Source organism: Nyctibius grandis, chromosome 6 (assembly GCF_013368605.1).
Source record: "Nyctibius grandis isolate bNycGra1 chromosome 6, bNycGra1.pri, whole genome shotgun sequence".
In the NCBI taxonomy this organism is placed as follows: Eukaryota; Metazoa; Chordata; class Aves; order Nyctibiiformes; family Nyctibiidae; genus Nyctibius; species Nyctibius grandis.
The window spans coordinates 38978863-39003408 of record NC_090663.1 but is presented as its reverse complement, the minus strand read 5'-3'; the positions used below and the strand labels follow the sequence as shown (position 1 = coordinate 39003408).

The following is a 24546-nucleotide window of genomic DNA, read 5'->3' as shown; positions in this document are numbered from 1 at the left end:
TTTAAATATAGTCACCTACAAATGAAAGAGGGGAAAATTTAGACATAGTCCTATGCTCAGTTTTTCACATTACTTAGGTCTGATCACCTCCCAGCTCAGAATGCAGAAACACTAAATCACCTCTTGGCTGCAAATCTACAATTTGTCTGTTCACTGAGGAGAGAGGCAGATGTGTTAATCACAGTAATTCATTTTTTGGAGGTGTTTGCCTCTCTTTGTTGTTTCTTGGAGTCAAGGAGCCTAATATCCTGGTGGTTCCCAACACCTGATTTATTGGCATTGCAAAGTCCAAGATACATATGTGCCTAAAATAGGTGACATAAATCTTGTCTGCAGAGTTTAGAAGGGTGCAGTCCAAGAATATCTGTATCAGCATAAAGTCTGTTGTCATCCAAAGCCACTGGATATGAAAATCATTGAGATAAGAAAAAGTGGAGCCCTGTGATGCTAGGGCTGGAAAGTGGTTTTCATGGAAGATGGCAAGAGAGGTATGACTCTTATCATAGTTTACCCTTATTTGAATGTTTGAGGATGCTTGCTAATATGCCACCTTCTGGCATTTTACAGTATATGCATGCATGGACTTAATGGGAAACAAAGTTAGTCATTAGTAAGCTGCTAGCCAGCTAGTTAGAATTTCTGTATTGTTTAGTGAACTATTAGGTCAGATGTACTAAACCTGTTTCTCACACTGGCTGAGGCTTACTGGTATCATCAGGTTAATGGTGGCTGGAGGGGGAAACTCAGCATTCGAGGAAGTTCTGAATTGGCCTTTGGCCTTTTTCTTGTTAGCTGTGCTTAATATATGCATGTGGAGCCTTTTGGATACATGAATTGCTTATTGTGCAATACATCGTGGAGAAAATATGACAGAAATCAGACAGCTGTTAAATGAAATAATCATAAGAAGAAAGACCTTTCTCACAAGATAAAAATTGAAGGATCTGATCCTGCAGTGGGCTTTGAGTGGGGCCATTTGGGGTTTTAGTAATCAGTAAGATAATTCAAACAACACAAAGCATTTATGATCACAGTATGTTTCATGCATATACAGCAAGGAGGGGATGCACCTTTATAAAATACAAGGACAGGTTTTTGTCATTATTGTTCCATTAGTACTCGAGTGCTGGGAATAGAAGGGGGGTTAGCACAAGAGCCTGCTTGAAGATGCAGTTAGAAGGAGGAAACGAGAGGCCTGTCAGGTGACTCAGGATGATGTGCAGAAGCAGTAGGAAGGGGGTGAAGGATAAAACAAGTGAAGAGTTGTGAAAAAGCAGGAATTATATGAAAGTTTTGAAGGAGAAGACAAGGAGCACAAGAATAGTTTAATGCAACTGTGATGCAGTAAACAGTCTATATTAGGTCATGTCCTTCCAGGGTAATGTGCCTAACTCCCAGTTCTTGATAATGAAATGATGATGAATTGCAGCAGAGGATACTCAGAAGATGATCTTGAGGAAACACGTAAAGGTTTCTGAGAGATCAAGTCCTCTAAGCTGAAACCAAGTGTGCCTTCTGCCATTACTACTATAAATTCACGGTTCTGATTTAAAAAAAAAAGTTTAGCCGTTCTGTGTGTGTTTCTCAGAAAAGTTGAGTCTTCTGTCATATTTTACACATTACTTTATCTGGAACATAGAGGTGATACCTGTTCATTTTCTGTAACCCTGATCAGAACAGTTGAGAGATTACTCTTGGGGTTTTCATGCTAGTCAGGGAAGAAATAGTTAAGGAGCACTGAATGTGTACTTAGAGATGTTGCCTATTTATCATGCTACCTATTCAGTATGGTCAAAATAGAAACAGTTTTCTGTCAAGGAAAGCAACTAGTGATGATAGTTTCCAGAAGCCTGAACCGAACCCGTCATCTAGAGAACAGATTTTGCTTTGGAGAAAATGGAAATTGAAAGCATTTTATTTCTGTCGTAGAAAATTCATGAGCCAGAACCTACAAACTTGAACGCCTAAGTATCATTGACAACCCCATAAGAAGACCCTGCAAATCACTGGTTATTTTAGACATACAAAGCATTTTTAGTCACTTGGAAAGCTACAGTAGCTGCTGATGCTCAGTAATTTTAGTCACCTGGCATATTGTGAATCTCACTTTTTTTTTCTTTTTTAATTTGAAGAATAGCACCAAGTAGAAAGTCTAAGGGGATTTGGATACAAAAAGTCTTGTAGACGTATTTTGAAATTAATTTCACTTAAAGCGGTCAAAATTCTTCATTTTAATATAATCCATTTTTCCAAAGAGTTGAATATCTGATGACCTATATGAACACAAGCAAGAATTTCACAGTGGTAGGTGAGAGCAGGGGACTTCCAGCAGGCTTTTCCTTTTTTCACCTTACTGATTGGAAGGTTAGAAGGCCTAACAATACCTGGCTATCGTGTAGAATTCAAACGAGCCAGGTATAGATGTATAAATACCAAAATTTGGGACTTCACGTTTCAAGGAGGCATTTCTGTCTCTATGTGTATGGTGAGGATTAATTTTAATTTATGTTAAAGCACGCTCCTTTATAGGTGGTCCAGAAACTTTATTTTAGTATGTTTGGGGTATGACATAAAAAATTAAATGGAAGATTTTTTTATTTAATCTTGATTCATAAATATTTCATAGCGTACTTATATCTGGAATAGCAATATTAAGATTAAAAAGCAATTGAGCATGCTAATTTAGGGAAAGTAGGGAATGTTTTGCCAAAGACATTTCTATTAAATAGACACATGTATTTGTGATCCAAATGTGTCTAGTGATTGTTGTCTTTGAATTAAATGAATGTGAATTATATATTTAGGGATCCAGTGTCTGTAAAGCTTTATAAGAAAGGACAGTTCATAGGAAAAAAAAAACAAAAGGGGGGAGTCCACACTTTGTCCTTTACAGTGCAAATGACTTGAGAGCTTCCTGGAATGAAAAAGTGAAAATATAATAAGCCCAAAAATAAACAGGCATGTCCCTGTAGGACAGTTGGAATGCATGCTTAACAAATGAGAAGTAAATTACTTGTTAAAGTTCTCTCAGGTTTAATAACACAGTGTGGTATCAATACAAATAAGGAATGTGATTTAATCTGCTTGCGTCCCTTTAATTCTAAAGCATGTTGCCCATAGACATCAGGAAGAGAACAGATCCTTTTGTTTTTAATATGTGTCAGTAGAGCAATTTACTCTTTTTTTAGTCTCTTCTGATGTAGAGAATACATTAATTGTTCAAACCCATGTGTTATGCCGTTTAACAAGAGGAATATTCTAACTTTTGCTTTGATTTAACACACAAGGTTAAGAAGCTGAAGAGGGAACTCTCTCAGATGAAGCAAGAGCTGCTGTACAAGGAACAGGGCTTTGAAACACTGCAACAGTGAGTAAAAGAAAATAGTTGAAACTGACTTAATTCAGTCACCGGATTTCTTTTTTGGCATGGATTGAATCCGTCTTATGTGACAGAATTATTGGGGGGAAAAATGAGAATCTAGTAACTCTTTTTGTTGTAGTTAGGAAGCAGGAAATCTGTAGAAATGGCAAACCTATTGTGCAAGCATTAACATGAGAAATGTTTCCCCTCCTGTTTTTTTTTCTGTGAGGTAGTTTGTTGCAAAGAGGCAGAAAGAAGAGCAGTGGTTAAGGGTCCTGAGGGAGAATTTAGCTGCTTTGCATGTCCCATTTAAAAAAATAAAAAAAAAAAAATTCCTACTTCCCCACCTCTGAGCTCAAAAGAGAGAGAGAGGAGGGTGCTGTTCTCAGATGTATAAATGGTGCACAGCTGTGCAGGGTTTGAAAGGAGTCACAATTTGAGGATTAGAGACCTGACTGTTCCAGTTGTTGGGATGCCTGGTGTCCAAAAGGCTGATGCTGAACAGGGTGAGCATTCTGGGTATTTAACCAGTTGGATTATTAGGGAATAAAAATTTTTCAGTCTGAGGACTCCCTGCTGCTGCTGATTTACAGAGTTGGGCCTTAAGATATTAAACATTACTGGAATTGTCACCACAGAGAACTTGCTGCAGAGGAAACTTTGCTAACAAGCGTGTTTTCTTGACTAATGTGAACAGAAATTTATTAATGCTAGTTGTTTTCCATATTGTGGTATGTACCCATACATTAAGGATACATTTACACAGTAAAATGCTGAGCTGTGTGTTCTTAGTACATTAGTTCCAGTAGCAGAAGCAATGTTGCAGCATTAATGTAATATTGTCTGGATTCATTTACCCTTTTTCTCAGGACCTCCTGTATATGGCAGTGTACTGTCAGATAAGTAATAATCTCTGTCCTGGAGAGCTTGCAGAATATATAGGGAAGCTGGACAAAAGGTGAGAGAAGGGAAGTGCATTTCCATCTTCCAGGTAGAGTACTAAAATTCAGAGAAGTGGTTTGCAAAGGATAACAGAGCATCTGTGTTTGGAGCTCAGAGATTGGGGTTCAGTTCCCAGTTCTAACCAAAACATGTTGTAGGCTATTGCTTGTGTGTATTTTAATAGATCAGTTCTATACAGTAGGATTTTTTTTCAGTGGGAGAAAAATTCTGGGCCAGGAAATGGCCAGTCATAACTAGAGACATCTCAAAATGGACAAAAAATATTTTTCTGGTATGAAGAGTTTGAAGTCAATTGGGAACTGAAAACCCTCAGCACCTTAAGAGGATGCCAGTCAAGTCTCTATCCTCCTTCATTTTGACTAAAACAGGAATGTCAGATTTGTTTGTTATGTAAATATATAAAGACTAGCAAGGAGTGAAGGGAGAAAAGGATAGTTGTTTGGATTTATTTAACCATAAATCAGATTTCATTTGAAGCAAAATTTAGAAGAAGAAAGACGTATTGATTCTAAAGCTTAAGGTAATAAAAACTCATGCTGCTGTCCCAGGATTAAAGGTTAGCCAATCATGCTGGTTTTATTGTATTATTCAACAATGAAGTATTGTTTTAAAGCAGCTTGCTCACAAGCCATTTTGATAACAATCCAAAGCATGTTTCAGAAACTGTCAACAGCATTCCACAGAAACACAATGGACGTTTGTTTTTAAAATCCAGTCTGCCACTTTCAAACAGTACTAATCCCATTAATTTAAAACAGGAAGATGGAATATCTTATATGTCAGAGATCCTCCTTGTCTATCTTAATTATATACAGAATAAAGCAGTTGTGATTTGAATGTGGCACATCATATTACTAGGCAGCAGGTGGTGTATTACCCAACTGTTCATTCATGATCTCAATTGTTGGCATATCCTGTGTCTATTTGACCTTAGCAACCTGATAAGTTAACAAAAATTGGGTGTTATCAGACACTAAGTCAGTGCCTACCTATGAAAGAGTCTGAGGGACTTTCAAACTGAAACAAACATATCCTTGAATAGGAATCTGAGTGCTGAGTCACATAGGTAATTTTCTTACACAAATGTAGTTCTAGTTTGCACAAAACCTGAAATGTAGAGAGAGGAAAACAGACATGCTCACAGCTTTAAAGACCACTTTAGAACCTTGATATCTTTGTGCACAAAGCTGGAAGTAAAACAGAATAGTTACAGGTGTTTCGTGTGAGTTTTTGTTCTTGCAGGGGATGCTCAAGATCACTTCTGATCATTGAAATGTTTGTTCGTTCCTCACTCACAAGGTTAATGTCTTCTGGCAAAGATGATGGATGATGATAAAAACAGAAAACCAATAGCATTATAAAAGAATGTATTCTCTACTAAATGCTTGACTTCTGTGAAGGTGGCTGTTGTTTTTAATTTTGTGAAGCACAGCTGCAGCCGTTTCTGTGATGCTACGAAATATTCAGTTAAACTAGATGTTGGAGAAGTGTATTTGCAAACTGTACTTCTTGAAGGAAAGAAGGAAATACCAAAATGAAGTATCTTTTTATCTCTAAGTTTGGGGTCTTTTTTGTTTTGTTGTTTTCAAGTTACAGTTTTAAAAATTGTTAATAGTCCAGGAATTTAATAAATTGTCTGATGTATGACATAGCATATTAATTATCCAGAGATTTTGTGAATAAAGAGAGCTTGGTGACTGGCTGAGCAGAACAGCTGTTCTAGACTGTTAATGCCTACGATTACAGTAAACGAGAGGGAAGCTGAAAGAAGAATGGAGCTGGTTACGTTCCTTCTCTGCAAGGCTGATGAGTACCAAGAAGCTTGCCTGTCTGCCCACGTCATGATGTGGGACTGGGTAGAGGAATACAACTAATAATAAATTCTGATTCTGTAAGGATCACAAACAGTTAACGGTATGAAAGGTGTACCCAAAAGCTGCTTCTATGTTGTGGACAGTTACGGTGGGGATGGGAATTTTGACAGTGTTGTCAGCAATACTGCTGTACTCCTGGTAGCATGTGTAGGAGTCTTCAGTGCTCTGTGCCCCTTATGTCTTTAAGACTGGATCAACTAGAATGCTTGTCGAGTCTCTGCCTTTCATAAGGCGCTGGTAGTTTAGCTGAGGTGGTTTTAAAGCCAACAGAAGTATTTTTCCATGAAATTTCCTCATGTCAGCAAAACCCATCCACTGGCACTGTGTATATGTTAGCTTGACATTTTTGCCATGGATTAAGTAGTATTTTCATGGTGACTTCAATGTCCTTTTTCCTCTTTGCATGTCTGTTACAGGAAATGGTGTCTGTTATCTCATTCCCTTCTGTTCTTTAACTATGCTTCTGCCTGAAGCAGAACAGCAGAGATGTTAGTATTATTTTCTGTATCCAGTATTAATATTCTTTCTTTCCACAGAATTGACCAAAAAATGTCTGGAGGCCAGAGCGGGTATGAACTGTGTGAGGCCAAAGCCATCCTGAGTGAACTGAAGTCCATCAGAAAGGCGATAAGTTCAGGGGAGAGAGAAAAACAAGATTTAATGAAGGTATTTTGAATGGTTGACATAAATTTTGTGTGGCTTTGTTTTAATGTGAGTAACTTTCCTGTTTATAAATACTTTGCATTTTGTACTTTTTCAGGGATTCTCAAAACTCTGAGCAAAACTAGTATTAAAATCAATTTTCAGATGCAGAATCTGAAGCTTGTGACTTTCCTAATTCAAAAAGCCACTATATGTCAGTGAGAGAATATAGATTTCTGCACTTGTATGTAAGGTACAATGCAGATGTTACCTCTAAACCACAATTTAAAATATTAAGCGGACAAAATGGAGAGATGTGTTTTTGAGATGCGTGGCCATTTTCTAACACAGTGGAAGTTTTCCAAATCTAAATTGCCTTATTTCCTTTTCTGAAAGCAGATCTTCTTTTTTAATCAACCAAGTATTTAATTGATTGACAAGTTTAAAAAAAAAAAAAAAACAAACCCAAAAGACAAAACCACGTGAGTAGTTTTTATATTGTCACAGGTGTTGGTCACCCTTAGTGTGACCAGCTGCTTGGTTAAAAGGGTAGTTTGCTTAATAAGAAGTAAACCCAAATTCTTATACTGGAGTCTTTTATGTAAACATCTTTTGGAGGTAAACTGGTATAAACATGGTAAAGTACAAAGGAACTTCAACACCATCTCCTTCTCTGTTTCCCTTGTCAGAGTCTTGCAAAGCTGAGAGAGAAATTCAGTCTTGACCAGACCATTGGGACATCTGAACCAGACTTGAGTTCCAGCTCTGTAAACTCTCAGCTGTGTTTTTCTAGACAAACTCTGGATACAGGGTCTCAGACTGACATTTCTGGTGAGGTGAGCTTTTTTTCCCATTTTGTCAAATGTAAAGAGAAGTTGAATCAGAAAGCTGCTGTTAATGGAATTGGAATGAAATGGTTGTTTACTGTTGCTGATAGGTGTATGTATGTACATGTTTAAGAGAGAATTACTTAGAATCAGTTATCAGATTTTTTTTCCCTTAAATTTTAAATCAAGATTCAGATGAACTTTATACATTTGACATGAAGGGCTTATGACAATTTGATTTAATCAAATAGTTCCAGTACAGTGAAGATCAGCATAAGCAGATAGTATTTTTCAGGTCTGTCTATAGGGTATGTTTCACCTTACAGACTTAATTCAATATGAAGATGTTTTTAATTTTCAGAAACAAGGTCTCACAATTTAAATGTGCCATTTCATTTCACGCAGCTGAAAAACTGTTAGTGGAACTACTTGTTCAGTGATTTATTAAAACCTTCTCTGTTTTACTGACGGTATATTTACATACGCAGAAAGCTGTGCTTAATTTTGGTACCTTCTTTGAAGTTCTATAAGCTAAGTTTATAAGGAAGAGAGTATACAAGGTTTTCCAAGAAAAGAGCTAAGCTTGTCTATGTTTTGTTGAGAATTTATTGAAGTCTTACTTTGAAATGTACTGACTTAGTTCTAAATTCTGAGTTCAGAGGAGTTCAAAGTAGGAGATCAAAATTTTGGGTGCAATCACTGCAGTATTTCTTTGAAAATGCTCTGACTTTACTCTGATGGAATATGGACAATTGGCAGTAGAGTAGTTAAAAATAGATGAACTGGATCAGAAGAAAACAGCACTGTTGTGTACATCTGAGTAGATTCCTAACTAGGCGTTTAACAGCAAATGTGTGGCTGCAGGTGGGTTTGATTTTATTTTTTTAAGTTGTGATTTTTCTAGCCTGTGCATAGGTTTTGTTGATTCGTTTAACAGCTTTACACAGCAATAAGGCTAATTTTTTCTTTTTCTTTTTTTTTTTTCCTGAACAGGTTGGAGCACGAAGTAGATCAAATTTAGCAGAGAAGGTCAGACTAAGCCTTCAATATGAAGAAGCAAAAAGAAGGTAATGGCGTTAGTCCCTGTGTTCGGTCACACAGCCCTGAGGCGGGAACGTGTCCGCGCTCCGCGTGCTGGCAGCGACATCTAGCGGGCGGCGCGCTGCGGGCGCCGAGGGCGTCAGTGCGAAGGGCCGCTGCTCCTGCCGCGCGCCAGCAGGCCTGAGGGGCCGCGCGAGCTTCCACAGCGGGCTGTGCGTCGAGTGCCGGGTTGGGTGTGTTAAAGAAAATGCAAACAGTGACAAAGTAATGGCAGTTCCAGGATTCATAGAATCGTTTGGTTGGAAAAGACCTTTAAGGTCGTCGAGTCCAACCATTAGCCTAACCCTACGAAGTCTACCACTAAACAATATCCCTAAGCACCACATCTGCTCGCCTTTTAAATGCCTCCAGGGATGGTGACTCCACCACTTCCCTGGACAGCCTGTTCCACTGCTTGATAACCCTTTCTGTGAAGAAATTTTTCCTGATATCCAATCTAAATCTCCCCGGGCAAACTTGAGGCTGTTTCCTCTCATCCTATCGCTTGTTACTTGGGAGAAGAGACTGACCCTCACCTCTCTGTAACCTTCTTTCAGGTACTTGTAGACAGCAATAAGATCTCCCCTGAGCCTCCTTTTCTCCAGGCTAAACAGCCTCAGTTCCCTCAGCCGCTCCTCATAAGACTTGTGCTCTAGACCTTTCACCAGCATCGTTGCCCTTCTTTGGATTAAGGGAATAGAGTGAGCTGGCTTTCCACTGAAAGGAGTCGCTAGGTTATTTATGTCCATTATATCCTTCTTTGGGATCATCATTTTAGTTTACTGTGCCACTGAAGGCTCTTCAATTTTAGAGTCACTTCAGACTTCCAGTGCAGATTTAGTAGGCTTAATTATTTCTTTTTTTTCCCTGGGACTTTGGATAATTTAAATACTTATCATTATGGGGTTGGTTTTTTTAATGAGTTTAACCTGAGGAGAAAAGAGATCGGGAACTGCTCCACTGATGAATGTGGAATGCCTTTCAAATAAAGTTCTGCAGTGCTTGCTCATGAAAGCAGTGCCATTTTGATGAATTGCCACAGCACTGAAGAATGGGCATCAGAAAGCAGAACATTGAGGGTTACAATGACATGTCTTCTGGTGCACCAGAAGTGCTGCATGATACTAGGGGAAGATTTACTATTTTTTTAAAAAAATGTGTATGGGATATCTCTATTAATAATGTATTAACTGTATTGTATTATTTTCTCATACTTTTCACAAAATTAAATGTCAACTATTCAGAAACTTTGTAGTTTTTGTTATGTAGGTGCTTTGTAATTTAAGGGGAATAGAAATCTAAAGTTATCCTGCACCCAAAGTTACTTTTTTACTATAAACAAGGGAATAAAATTAAAAAATCACACTTTTCCCCAGAAGAAAACTGTGCCTAAAATGTAATTTAATCTGAGATTTAAGTATTATTTCAGTTGCAATACTGTGGCATGGTAAATTAGAAAACTAGGAAAAGAAATTTGCAGCTTATAAGTACAAAGTAAAGGCATAGTTAGTTTTTTTGTTTTAAAGGCAGGAGGCTGCACAACCAACATTTTTTTGCCTAATTTCAGATATATACCCTCCTCATACAGAGTAGTAGCTACCATCCTTGCTGATAACAACAGTAATCCTTTATATCCTCATTACAGCTCATAAAACTTTTATTATATAATCAATGCATTCAACAAAGAGTGCTGAGGCTATTGTGTTTGTACAGTATTGAGCACGTATGATTTTCGCTCAGAATCATCGTGTACATAATATTAATTGTCAGATGGTGTTTTAGATGCAGATAGATGGCATTTTTTATCAGGCATAATTGATCCAAAACCAGATCATCCTCTGTTTTGGCTATGTCTTGATACCAAGAAGTCCCAGCATTGTGTTTTATCTCTCCTTTGTAGGAATAAAAAAATTCCTGGCAGTAAGTCAGTTGACCACATCTACAAAAAAAAAAAAAAAAGAAGAAAGAAGTACGGTGTTCAGAGTATGGAGTACTGCAAAACAAGATCTTACTTTCTCACAAATTAGACAAGAATGTGGGTCGAAATTTCAGTAGTTCATGTACTTACCTTTGCATAACTAGGTATTTGTTGTATATAACATTAGTTCAGACAATTTTGTCTGAAAACTGCCCAGTAATGAATATTCTTTTCAGCTTTAAAGGAGACAATCATATGCCTTGAAGACACTGTTAAAGTCTTTAAAGTGTTTGCACATACTAGTTTTATTAGTGACTACAAGGTGAACTTAATAAAGTGTACATATCTTGGAATAATGAAGATACACACCAGTTTGCACATAAAGTTCAGTACCTAATTACATCCCCCCTAGTTATTATGACCATTGTAATCATCAGTATAATTTAATAAGTATTGACCATCTTTTCTGAAATATTAAATGTGCAAATTCTTAGTTGTTTTGTGTTAAAATAACCAAGAGAAAGAGAGGATCTTGTAAGTGAACTTCTCTACTTGAAAATTATCAGGTAATTTTGTATGTTGCATATTTTATGTTGCTTAGCCAGCAGGATGTCTTGAAGAGGTGGAATGTTGATGTTAACTATGCTAAATGCAGTTGCAATTGTTATTCTAAAGAATCTGATACAGCGTACTGACAATCCTGTCCTGATGTGGTGAAGATCTGGCTAATTTTCCTTGTTGCCCTGTTGAGCAAGGACTTCCTCAAAAGAGTGAGACCAGTTCAGTTTTGATATCCATCTAGTCCTTTGCCTGTCTGATGAGGCAGCTGAAAAGCGTGTCAGTTACGGTAGCAGAGAGTTGTCTATAGCAGAGGGAGCAAAAGAACTGCTTGGAGACCACCATCCCATCCCATAAGCCATCGAACAGCTGTCAGTAGCAGCTACTTTCAGAACAAGGTTAGCTAGAACCAGTGACCTGAAGATGAAAGTCTTAACATTTCATTACCCATCTGAAATTATTCGGTTGTTTTCCCTCTGAGTACTGCTCCTCTAAAGGACTGTTGAATATAAATTATATATGTAACAGCTGCAAAATACGTTGAAATGCTTCATTTCATTTCATCCCACCATTTGGTTATGGTAGCACTGCTTGATAGTGTTTCTGTTTATTTTACATTTTTCCTGTGAAAATACCCAAGTCAAACTTGTTCTTGCAGGGGTTTGGTGGGAGTATGGGTTGTTTTCATTTTTGAAGCTGTTATTTTTTCATTGAGATGCAGATGAGAAGGAAATGTTACCTATGGAAAAAGAAAGTGGGGTGGTTCCTCTTAAGCTTCTCGTATAAGCAATGGGATAGTTAGATTCAACATTAACTATTCTTAACTTTGACCATAAATAAATGCCTTAATGTACTGTAAAATTAATACTGGAGATGCAAAATAAGCGCGATATTATTAGTTTTATTAAATCACAGGAAAAAAAAATGGAAAGAAGAAAAATGTTTTCCCAGAAATCTGTCAGAACTGCTGAAAGACTACACATACCGAATTATCTCTGTGTGTTTATGAAGTATGCAATGGGTCATTACCTTAGGTAGTGCCTGGTAGCATTGAAGTTGCACAGACTTTTAACAGTTGTTGAGCTGACTTAGGTGTATTTAACTATGGCAGTTAGAAATAAATAAAAGTAACAGGTCGGTTCCTCTTGCCCTAGATTGTATGGGAACATCTTTCTGTTTTGACTTCTCCTTTCTCAGCCTTTTTCCCTACTACAAGAAAGAGGTGCAGAAAGCTAGGAGCTGTTACAAAGTTCAGAGCTTCCATATCTTCAGCTATTCATCTGGTTCAGCTGTGGCTAAGGCTGGAAGTGACTGAAAGTTATTGCCTTATTAGATATGTGGCACCTATAAAGGGAATTTTTGGGCTTTCCCAGTGGAGTCCTTATTGCAAAACCTGCACTTTTTAAGCTATGCTGCTGAGCCCATAGACAGAATGATTATGGAGACTGAGCACTGGAAAGAACCTGTCTTGATTAGGACTGAGCTATAGTACAATAATAATGTAGGGAAGTTTCTGCTTCCGTTGTATGCCTGTATCTGCACAATATGTAGGGATAACCAAGTCTTGGGTGTCTTAACTCCGTGATTGGAGATCTGCAGTGGGAACAGCAGTTGCACAAACTCAAACTTTTGAGTTCATTGTCTCCTTTCTCTTTAGGTAGCCACTAATCTATTACCTTTTATTTTAATCCCATAGAAGAGCAATGCTTTTGCCTTTTAAGGTTTGCATACATGCACGCTGCTGAGCACCTTGCTACGATGCACATTCTTTCACCATGGTCATTGCTGTTTCTGAGGAGCGGTCAGCCTCCAACAGCTTAGAAGTCCATCATACTCCTAGATGAGTAAAGCATAGTGCCACTACTATGTTACCAGACAGATCACTTTCAATAAAGCTTTTATTAACATTGTGACTTTTACTTCAACTCGGCAATTGAACAGGAGTAACTAATGCATATACATATTGCTGTTGTCCTGGATAGATGGTCTGCCTGTGTCCTTGTGAAGCAAGAATAATTGAAAGTATGACTTTGAGTAGAAAATGTTGTTATGTCCTGATACCTTTCAAAATATCGTATCACTTCTCTCTTTGCTGGGATTTGTGTTCTGGGCTGGGCTCAGACAAATCTGCTGTGTTTTATTTTAGCATGGCTAACTTGAAGATCGAACTCTCTAAGCTAGATATTGAAGCCTGGCCTGGGGCACTAGATGTGGAAAAGGAAAAATTGATGTTAATCAATGAAAAAGAAGAGCTTTTAAAGGAACTCCAGTTTATTACACCATGCAAACGTACTCAAGATGAGCTAGAGCAGCTAGAAGCAGAAAGGAAGAGGCTTGAAGAAGAGCTGCTGTCTGTAAAAAGCACACCAAGTCAAGCACTTGCTGAAAGGTAAGGGGTTGTCTTTTGCTAATATTACATTCTGCTTTCTGCAATCTAACCTTTGTACTCGTTACAGACCCTGAACTGTACCTTGATGGGCTGTTTTCCTTCAGTAACTGTTCTGTGTAGGTCCTAATTAAATTTGTTATTAGCCCACTGGGCAGAAACACAAAGAAGTCTTCTGTACTGTGAGAGAATGTGAACACCCTGTATATGCTCTGCAATATCAGTTGCTCTGTGTTTGTTACCAGCATGAAAATGCCTGTGACAGATGTTAAATAACTGAGGAATGTCAACATACCAGCAGGAGGGCAATACATCATTCACTGGTTTCTGATAATAGCTGTAAACTATTTGAACTCAGGTTACAAAGATTATCTTGATTGTTGCAACATCTGAAGCCTTTCGTTGTGAATTTTATTACATACAAAAATGCAACCAAAAGGAAAAAAAACAAAGTTCAGAGGAGAAGTATAATTGCTGCTAAACTTTCCTAACTTGCTGCTAGCTAACTGGTAACTGAAGCAACTCCCACATAAACTGTTTTAGCCAGATTCAGAGTTCAAGAAAATGAAAAGTAATCGTCACAAATGGACTTTTCACCAACTGTAAGTGGAAATAAATTTATGGGCACCTCTAGCACACATGAAATGCAATAAACAGAAAATTTCATTACATGTATCGGTGTAGTATGCCTTAATGAAGTAATACAATCAGCACTGTAAACCTTTCCTACTTCCCTCTGCTAGGAAATATCTGCTGTTGCTCCAGTTTCACTGAATGGCAAAATTCCTGTTAGTGGCATTAGAAGTTGGATCCTAAATTGTAGCTGAGTAGTGAGGAAATTTTTTGTTTACAAAGTATGTGCATGTGTGTATTAGGCATGATTTTTAAACATCTTTGTACACTTTATAATAGTTTAAACAGCATTATATTGATAATCCGAACTTATTTTAGAAGAAGAGTTATGTCCTATTGGAACTGCATTTTTACAGGAGAAATTACCTGTCTGTATTAGTAGTACCTAAATTACAATGGATCCGTTGCTTTCTGAATTCCATTAGTAAGTGGAGAATAAGGGGTCAATAATAAAATCACATTCAGAAATAATTCAGAAATAAATAATTTGAATCTAAGGCTCTAATAATATGTGGTTGTAAGTAATAGCTAAATCTTGACTCACGCTGTAAACAGGTAGCTAGTTTCTTAGTCTTGTGTTTTGAATTTGCTTGTTTAGTGCCAAAGAAAATTCTGCACCTGACCATTTTCCCATACATGTCAGATGCCAAACTTGGAGTACCAAGGGCAAGTAAAATTGTCTCTTGCTGTCAAGAAGAAATGAAACGCCAGATTTTTTTCATGTATATTCAGAAGGCGGAGTTACTGAATGCCTTCTTTGCCTCTGTCTATACTGTTGGAGGCTGTCCTGAGGAGCCCCGGACCCCTGAGGCCCCAGAAGAAGTTAGGATAGAGGAGGAGTCTGTCTTGGTTGATGAGGGCTGGGTCAGGGACCAATTAAGCAACCTGGACATCCATAAATCCATGGGCCCTGATGGGATGCACCCGCGGGTGCTGAGGGAGCTGGTGGAAGTCATTGCTAGGCCACTCTCCATCATCTTTGCTAAGTCGTGGGCAATGGGAGAGGTGCCTGAGGACTGGAGGAAAGCAAATGTCACTCCAGTCTTCAAAAAGGGCAAGAAGGAGGACCCGGGTAACTATAGACCGGTCAGCCTCACCTCCATCCCCGGAAAGGTGATGGAACAACTTGTCCTTGGTGCTGTCTCTAGGCACATCAAGGATAGGGGGATCATTAGGGGCACTCAGCATGGCTTCACCAAGGGGAAGTCATGCTCAACCAACTTGATAGCCTTTTGTGAGGATGTAACCCGGTGGATAGATGATGGTAAAGCAGTGGATGTGGTCTATCTCGATTTCAGTAAAGCGTTTGACACGGTCTCCCACAGCATCCTCGCAGCTAAACTGGGGAAGCGTGGTCTGGGTGATCGGGTAGTGAGGTGGATTGTGAACTGGCTGAAGGAAAGAAGCCAGAGAGTGGTGGTCAATGGGACAGAGTCCAGTTGGAGGTCTGTGTCTAGCGGAGTCCCGCAAGGGTCGGTTCTGGGACCAGTTCTATTCAATATATTCATTAATGACTTGGATGAGGGATTAGAGTGCGCTGTCAGCAAGTTCGCTGATGACACAAAACTGGGAGGAGTGGCTGATGCGCCGGAAGGCTGCGCAGCCATTCAGAGAGACCTGGACAGGCTGGAGAGTTGGGCGGGGAGAAATTTAATGAAATATAACAAGGGCAAGTGTAGAGTCCTGCATCTGGGCAAGAACAACCCCATGTATGAGTACAAGTTGGGGACAGACCTGTTGGAGACCAGCATAGGGGAAAGGGACCTGGGGGTCCTAGTGGACAACAGGATGACCATGAGCCAGCAGTGTGCCCTTGTGGCCAAGAAGGCCAATGGCATCCTAGGGTGTATTAGAAGGGGTGTGGTTAGCAGGCCAAGAGAGGTTCTCCTCCCCCTCTACTCTGCCCTGGTGAGGCCGCATCTGGAATATTGTGTCCAGTTCTGGGCCCCTCAGTTCAAGAAGGACAGGGAACTGCTAGAGAGAGTCCAGCGCAGAGCCACAAAGATGATTAAGGGGGTGGAACATCTCCCTTATGAGGAGAGGCTGAGGGAGCTGGGTCTCTTTAGCTTAGAGAAGAGGAGACTGAGGGGTGACCTCATTAATGTTTTTAAATATGTAAAGGGCAAGTGTCATGAGGATGGAGCCAGGCTCTTCTCAGTGACATCCCTTGACAGGACAAGGGGCAATGGGTGCAAGCTGCAACACAGGAGGTTCCACTTAAATATGAGGAAAAACTTCTTTACGGTGAGGGTGACCAAACACTGGAACAGGCTGCCCAGAGAGGCTGTGGAGTCTCCTTCTCTGGAGACATTCAAAACCCGCCTGGACGCGTTCCTGTGTGATATGGTCTAGGCAATCCTGCCCCAGCAGGGGGATTGGACTAGATGATCTTTTGAGGTCCCTTCCAATCCCTAACATTCTGTGATTCTGTGATTCTGTGATTCTGTGATTCTGTGATAGTGACACAACCAGATGTTACAACTTAAATATTTTGCCCTCTATTTTCATCCAATTTCTTTTCCTTTTGGTTTTCATTCCTGAAAATGTGGAATTTTTTCCTGAGGTTACTGTAAGATTTCATGTCATACACTGCTGGTTGAAGTAGTGTTTATGGTGGCTTCTGGTTAGCTTTCTTGCCTTTCCAGTGAATCTCCAGTGAATTTCTACCTGCAACTCTTTATGATATTAAAACTGTCTCCCTTGCTGACTTCAGAGCACATCAGTTCTTTCAAATTAAGCTATTTTGAGGATTATTTCTGGTGTGTCTGCTATAAACATAAAGAAAATTTTCATTCTGTAGAAGGATTCGGATGGTGAAACTTTTCCTGAAGTGTTAATTTGAGAAAAGGATACAGTTAATTGTATCTCATCAACCATCAGCATTTTAATTCTTGGAGATGAGGAAGATTCTCCTTTCCATTATCAGTGGAGGAGCCACACCATCTTCAAAGCACTGTGCTGTTGTTGCATTAGTCTTTTTTCGTGAAGTTTCATGAATGCTTTAGGTTTCCAGTGTTTTCAGAGGTGCTGATAATGAAGCGACAGTGTAAGAAGCTATGGATTGTGTCAGAGCTGGATGTGATGAGGGTTTTTTGGTTTGTTTTTGTTTTGGTTTGTTTTTTTTTTTTATTTTTTTCTAAAGGGGGAAGAAACAGAAGATTTGCTCTGGCTTAAAACAAAAATGTTATAGCATAGCCCTGGGTTATTTTGGAGTAGGATGCTGAAATTGCCACTAGTAAATGTACTCAGAATCAATTTACAGAAGGAGGGTATAAATCATAACATATCAGCTTCAAAAAAACAGAGACAGGGCATACTCTGACTGCTTTAAGAAGCCTTCCAGCAAGTATATAGAAATATCTGGATTGTGGAACTGTTGAGAACTATTTGCTACTTTCTTGCCTCTGCCTTCATGTCAGGGAGATTCCATTACTGCTTTAGTCCTTGGCAAAATCTTCTAAGTAATCGCAGGCATTTAAACAGATGCATGATTTAACTACTCGATTGTGCTGTTGCCTGCAAAACTGGCCTCTGCTCTTGTGCCTGTCATAAGCAAACCTAAGTTTGCATTGAAAGGTGAGGTATGTGCACTTTAACTTTTTAATGTATTTTTTTAAGATTCTATGCCCCTCTCAGCAATGTTGCAATTTAAGATCAAAACTGGAGAAAGATGTCTCACTAACACTCAAGTTGCTCCTGCAATGAATAGTAGGATAATTTAGATAGGAGGGATGCAGACAGGAGAGGTTGAGGGGCCCACGTCAGAACAGATGACACAATGGTTATTTAGGTGTTTACGTGGTCTTTGGGACATTAAAGTTCCTGCTTATGCTATAAAGGAAGGTTCATTGTTTGAAAGTTTTGGGGGATTTTCTGTTTGGTTGTTTTTTTTTTTTTTATTTTGGCCTCATGTAGAATGAAAACAATTTCCTTGAATCTCAATTTGTTGTGAGATAGTAAAATTATTTCCTGTGTGTCCTGGAACTTCCAGGAGTTCTTTCATCATCTGGCTTGTGTTTGTGACTTGTGACTAACATCTTTCTGAAATTTATCCACAGGCATTAATACTACTTCTTTAATTACTAGTAGATCAAATTACATCCAGGAAAGAATTTTTTTTCAGGAGCTAAATTATATGGGATAAATAACATTTTACCAACCTCCTTAAGATAATAAAGGAAAACAAACTTTTGCTTGTGCTTTGGAGAAAAAAAACAAACCAACCTTTTAGTTTAATAGTACAAGTTCAGTGGAACAACTATAGGTGTCTGTTTTGAGGACTCAAGTCAGAGAAGTTCCTAAGCTTTTAATTTTCTTTCTTACCTTTTGCCATTAGTAGTTGGACACATACAGCAATTTTTATGCCTCTTCCTTGAAGATAAAATGATAGTTCGCTATTGAAAAGCCACAAAAGAGTTAGTGAAGAGCACTCTTGCTTGGGAAAAGCAGGATAGATTAGGCTTTAAAAGAAGGCAGAAGGCAATGATAAATAGTAAAATGGTAGGAAAGAGTGTCTGATACCATAGATGAGCATAATTCTTGGTTTGGAAACCTGTGTGCATGTCTTCCTCAACAAAGAATGAAATACTTGAAATACTGTGTATGCTTTTAACAGTCTTAGCAGGTATTGGCAGATGGACACGTTATTGTGGTGTAAGAGCACACGCAGCGTAGGCAGTGGTCTGGAAGTTCACACCCTGGCTGACCTCGGGGTAACTTACCTTTGCATAACCCAGGTTTGCTCACTGAACAAGCATGGGTGTAAGCAAGTGCTTTTCATGCTTTGCTGAATTGAGGACTTAATGTCTTTTTACTGGTATCTGACACTCAAAGAGAGTGAATTCTGGGAACTCCCGAGTATTTCATTCAGTTTGCATAAGAAAGCAATGGTTGATTTTTGGGTTTTGTTCTTTGAAGTGTTCTCTGCATTTGAATTTTAATTACTACATCCTTGAGATGCCAGAAAGGCCAAAGGAAAGGTTTCTGAGAATGAACACCAAACTTTTTTTTTTTTTAAAGGAGGGGAGGTAATATCTTGTCCCTCAGATTTGTTGCTTGAGAACTTGTGACATCTGTCAGTTGACTGAGCAAGGGCTAGAAGAGAGTATACTAATCCATAACTTCAGGAGAGTTTTAGCTAAATCCACTGAGGGAAAGCAATTTATTTGATGTTGTAAATGGAGTGATAAAAGGGAATTAGAAAAGGAAAAATCACTGTAAAGGTTAGTGAATCCTCTCTGCTTGCAGCCAGCCAAAAGGAATGAGAGAGTTCTACCATTTGTGGTTTTAGAGCTAGGCTGGATAACAGTGCAGGAAGCAATAAATCCTGCTTTTTCATAAAGGTGAACCTTGATAATGAGCATTACAATGCTGTGTGGCTCTGAGGTGATGACAAAGCTCTTGGGGATGTAGAAATCTTTACCAAGGACTCCTAAATATGGTCCATCATCTCAGAACCTTGTGCTTGAATGCTGCTTTGATTTACTGTGCTTTGTCTCTATATGAAGACTCTGAAATCAAAGCAAGTGCTTTAATTTTAAACTTCCTGCAGTGCTACCCCAAGTTCTTGCATTATCAGAACGAATACCGGTATTAGTGTTCTTTTGGTTTGTGGTTTTTTTTTTCTGAAACTATATTTAGTGAGGAGCCAGCCTATAGCATGGCTTTTTAAAACTGCATTACTGCAGATCTTATTTTCCCAAAGTTGCAGCTATTTCCCCAGGGCTCATCTGTTACTCTTTTATTGGGTGCATGTTCCCCTTGGTACAGTGTGAATGTACCAACATTCTGCTCACTTGTGCATTCAGCAGGTTTGTTAGTGCTTAGTATTCTGCAGGTAAAGTCACTCTGCTGAAATGGTTAGGGTTTTACAATGGGACTGAGAGCTAACACAGTCTCTTGGATTTTAGTAGTTGACAACCAGATGAAAATATGAGGGATCTTCACTTTGTTTCTGTGTTATCTATAAAGTACTTCAGTCTCTGGATTATTTTGTAATGTTTTCCTATACTTACGTGTTCCTCTTTTTCCAGATTGAAACTGGAGGAGAGAAGAAAAGAGCTGGTACGGAAACTTGAAGAAACTACGAAGTTAACTACTTACTTACGTTCACAGCTTAGGAGGTGAGGTTGTACTGCATAATATAAAGCCTGTTTCAGCAACAATCTAGTGGACCTGGATGTCTAAACTTTATTCTTAGGTTTTTCTCTTAGCTGGAAGCTGAACAAAATTTGTTTAAGTAAGAAAATGCAAGTCTAATGGCTTCAAGCACTTTGCCACCATCTGAACCTTGTGTACCTTTATAATTTCATTAAGCACTCGAGACTGGATTGAATGGATTTTTTGTGCAGCTTCTGTAACTAAGCAGGGAGATGTTATTTTGCTTCTGTGTAAATAAATACATAAATCAGGAATTCTCTAATCGGCCATATCTCCAAAATGCTGTCATTGAGGAGACCAAATGGTTTCTCAAGAGTTCTGTCTAAAGTTTTTAGAACTGTAGCCTTTATTCTGTGTAATAACTGGAGCGGCTCAGTGAGTACATGTATGCGTCTAAATACTTGTGAATAGTTGATTCTGGTTTTGTTCTTCAACACTGACTTATGCTTTCTGTAGACAGAGAAGTACCCTCAGCACGGTATTTTTTCATGACAGTCGTTGATGCAAAACCTGACTCTGGGTTTATGAAATTCATCGTGATAACAAAAAAGTAATCAGTTACAGCAACTGTGAACTCAAACTCATTGCTGTGATGGGAATTAGATGCGTGGGATGGAATAGTAGGATTCTCTCCATAAATGCCTGGCTACGAGACTGGTGCTACAGGCAGGGCTTTGGGTTCTTTGATAATGGCTGGTTTTATAAGACGCCAGGCCTGACAGTAATACATGGGAAAGGTTTACGTCATAGGGGCAAAAGGGTTCTGGGACAGGAATTAGCAGGGCTCATTCGGAGAGCTTTAAACTAGATTCGAAGGGGGATGGGGTAGTAGCTGGGCTTGCACCACTGGGGCAACCCTCTAGTATTGATGTAGACCAGGAGGCCTCCCATCCCCCTGGGGTGAAATCAGTGTACTCAGCTCACTCCCTGAAATGCCTGTACACCAATGCGCGCAGCATGGGGAATAAACAGGAGGAGTTAGAAATCCGTGTTCGGTCGGGGAGTTACGATCTAGTGGCAATTACAGAGACTTGGTGGGACACCTCGCATGACTGGAATGTGGTCATGGATGGCTATGTCCTGTTCAGGAAAGACAGGCCACTAAGGAGAGGTGGTGGAGTGGCTCTTTATGTGAGTGAGCAGCTAGAATGTATTGAGTTCTGTCCAGGGGCGGATCAGGAGCGAGTTGAGAGTTTGTGGGTACGAATTAAGGGGCAGGCTGGCAGGGGTGATACTGTTGTGGGTGTCTATTACAGGCCACCGGATCAGGATGAGGAGGTCGATGCGGCCTTCTACAGGCAACTGAGAACAGTCTCACAATTACAGGCCCTGGTTGTTGTGGGGGATTTCAGCTACCCTGATATTTTCTGGGAGGCCTACTCAGCCAGCCATCCTTAGTCCAGGAGGTTCCTCCAGTGCACTGATGATAACTTTCTGATGCAAATGGTGGATGAGCCAACTAGGAGAGGAGCATTGCTGGATCTTGTTCTCGCTAACAAGGAGGGTCTGGTTGAAGAGGTGAAGGTTGAGGGCAGCCTTGGTTGTAGCGACCATGAGATGGTAGAGTTCAGGATCTCATGTGGCAGGAACAGAATAGCTAGCAGAATCTCAACCCTGGACTTCAGGAGGGCCAACTTTGGCCTTTTCAAGCAATTGCTAGGGGAAATCCCATGGGACAGGGTACTAGAAGGTAAGGGGGCCCAAGATAGTTGGTTAGCATTCAAGGACTGCTTCTTCCGAGCTCAAGATCAGAGCATCCCAGCAGGCAGGAAGTCAAGGAAGGGTACCAGGAGACCTGCATGGTTGAACAGGGAACTGCTGGGCAAACTCAAGTGGAAGAAGAGGGTGTACAGATCATGGAAGGAGGGGCTGGCCACTTGGGAGGAATATAAGTCTGTTGTCAGAGGATGTAGGGAGGCAACTAGGAAAGCTAAGGCCTCCTTGGAATTAAACCTTGCAAGAGAGGTCAAGGACAACAGAAAGGGCTTCTTCAAATACATTGCAGGTAAAGCCAACACTAGAGGCAATGTAGGCCCACTGATGAATGAGGTGGGGCCCTGGAGACAGAGGATAAAAAGAAGGCGGAGTTACTGAATGCCTTCTTTGCCTCTGTCTATACTGCTGGAGGCTGTCCTGAGGAGTCCCAGACCCCTGAGGCCCCAGAAGAAGTCAGGATAGAGGAGGAGTCTGTCTTGGTTGATGAGGGCTGGGTCAGGGACCAATTAAGCAATCTGGATGTCCATAAATCCATGGGCCCTGATGGGATGCACCCACGGGTGCTGAGGGAGCTGGCGGAAGTCATTGCTAGGCCACTCTCCATCATCTTTGCTAAGTCGTGGGCAACGGGAGAGGTGCCTGAGGACTGGAGGAAAGCAAATGTCACTCCAGTCTTCAAAAAGGGCAAGAAGGAGGACCCGGGTAACTATAGACCGGTCAGCCTCACCTCCATCCCCGGAAAGGTGATGGAACAACTTGTCCTTGGTGCTGTCTCTAGGCACATCAAGGATAGGGGGATCATTAGGGGCACTCAGCATGGCTTCACCAAGGGGAAGTCGTGCTTAACCAACTTGATAGCCTTTTATGAGGACATAACCCAGTGGATAGATGATGGTAAAGCAGTGGATGTGGTCTATCTCGATTTCAGTAAAGCGTTTGACACGGTCTCCCACAGCATCCTCGCAGCTAAACTGGGGAAGTGTGGTCTGGATGATCGGGTAGTGAGGTGGATTGTGAACTGGCTGAAGGAAAGAAGCCAGAGAGTGGTGGTCAATGGGACAAAGTCCAGTTGGAGGCCTGTGTCTAACAGAGTCCCTCAAGGGTCGGTACTGGGACCAGTACTATTCAATATATTCATTAATGACTTGGATGAGGGATTAGAGTGCGCTGTCAGCAAGTTCGCTGATGACACCAAACTGGGAGGAGTGGCTGACACACCAAAGGCTGTGCTGCCATTCAGAGAGACCTGGACAGGCTGGAGAGTTGGGCGGGGAGAAATTTAATGAAATATAACAAGGGCAAGTGTAGAGTCCTGCATCTGGGCAAGAACAACCCCATGTATGAGTACAAGTTGGGGACAGACCTGGTGGAGACCAGCGTAGGGGAAAGGGACCTGGGGGTCCTAGTGGACAACAGGATGACCATGAGCCAGCAGTGTGCCCTTGTGGCCAAGAAGGCCAATGGCATCCTAGGGTGTATTAGAAGGGGTGTGGTTAGCAGGCCAAGAGAGGTTCTCCTCCCCCTCTACTCTGCCCTGGTGAGGCCGCATCTGGAATATTGTGTCCAGTTCTGGGCCCCTCAGTTCAAGAAGGACAGGGAACTGCTAGAGAGAGTCCAGCGCAGAGCCACGAAGATGATTAAGGGGGTGGAACATCTCCCTTATGAGGAGAGGCTGAGGGAGCTGGGTCTCTTTAGCTTAGAGAAGAAGAGACTGAGGGGTGACCTCATTAATGTTTATAAACATGTAAAGAGCAAGTGTCAAGAGGATGGAGCCAGGCTCTTCTCAGTGACATCCCTTGACAGGACAAGGGGCAATGGGTGCAAGCTGCAACACAGGAGGTTCCACATAAATATGAGGAAAAACTTCTTTACGGGGAGGGTGACCGAACACTGGAACAGGCTGCCCAGAGAGGTTGTGGAGTCTCCTTCTCTGGAGACATTCAAAACCCACCTGGACGCGTTCCTGTGTGATATGGTCTAGGCAATCCTGCTCCGGCAGGGGGATTGGACTAGATGATCTTTCGAGATAATCAAAAGATTCTCGTGATTCTGTGATTCTGTGAATTCTGATATTTAATGATACATGTAATTTGTCCTAGGGAAGAGCTTCTCTCACTTCTGGACTGTATCCTGGGCTACCAAACCATGTGTCCATTATATTTTATTAGAAAATCCTGAATTTGATCAAACTCCTTGCATATCACAGTGGAACACACCAATTAAACACTGCATTCATGTTTAGCAATTCTCTTAGAAATCAAAATGGCGTTTTAAGAGGAAAAATGTTTTTAAGCATTCTGTAAAGGTCCTCTCACAATAAGCCATTCCATCCTTATTCCTAGGATCTAGGCTAGCTTAGCCATTTCAAACATCTGAGCCAGATCCCATAAATTGCATCTTGATTGGTGATTAGTTAGGGAAAGAGTCTT

At 40.4% G+C, this 24546-nt stretch overlaps 1 protein-coding gene across 1 annotated transcript in view; it reads left to right on the top strand.

Moving 5' to 3' along the window:
- Window positions 1–24546, top strand: part of WWC2 (WW and C2 domain containing 2) — a 110632-nt gene that overhangs the window by 51152 nt on the left and 34934 nt on the right. The window contains exons 5-10 of the mRNA XM_068402757.1: window positions 3288–3367; window positions 6735–6864; window positions 7530–7676; window positions 8661–8734; window positions 13370–13612; window positions 20275–20364. Coding sequence (XP_068258858.1) covers window positions 3288–3367; window positions 6735–6864; window positions 7530–7676; window positions 8661–8734; window positions 13370–13612; window positions 20275–20364 — 764 coding nt within the window. The remainder of the gene's footprint in view (window positions 1–3287; window positions 3368–6734; window positions 6865–7529; window positions 7677–8660; window positions 8735–13369; window positions 13613–20274; window positions 20365–24546) is intronic.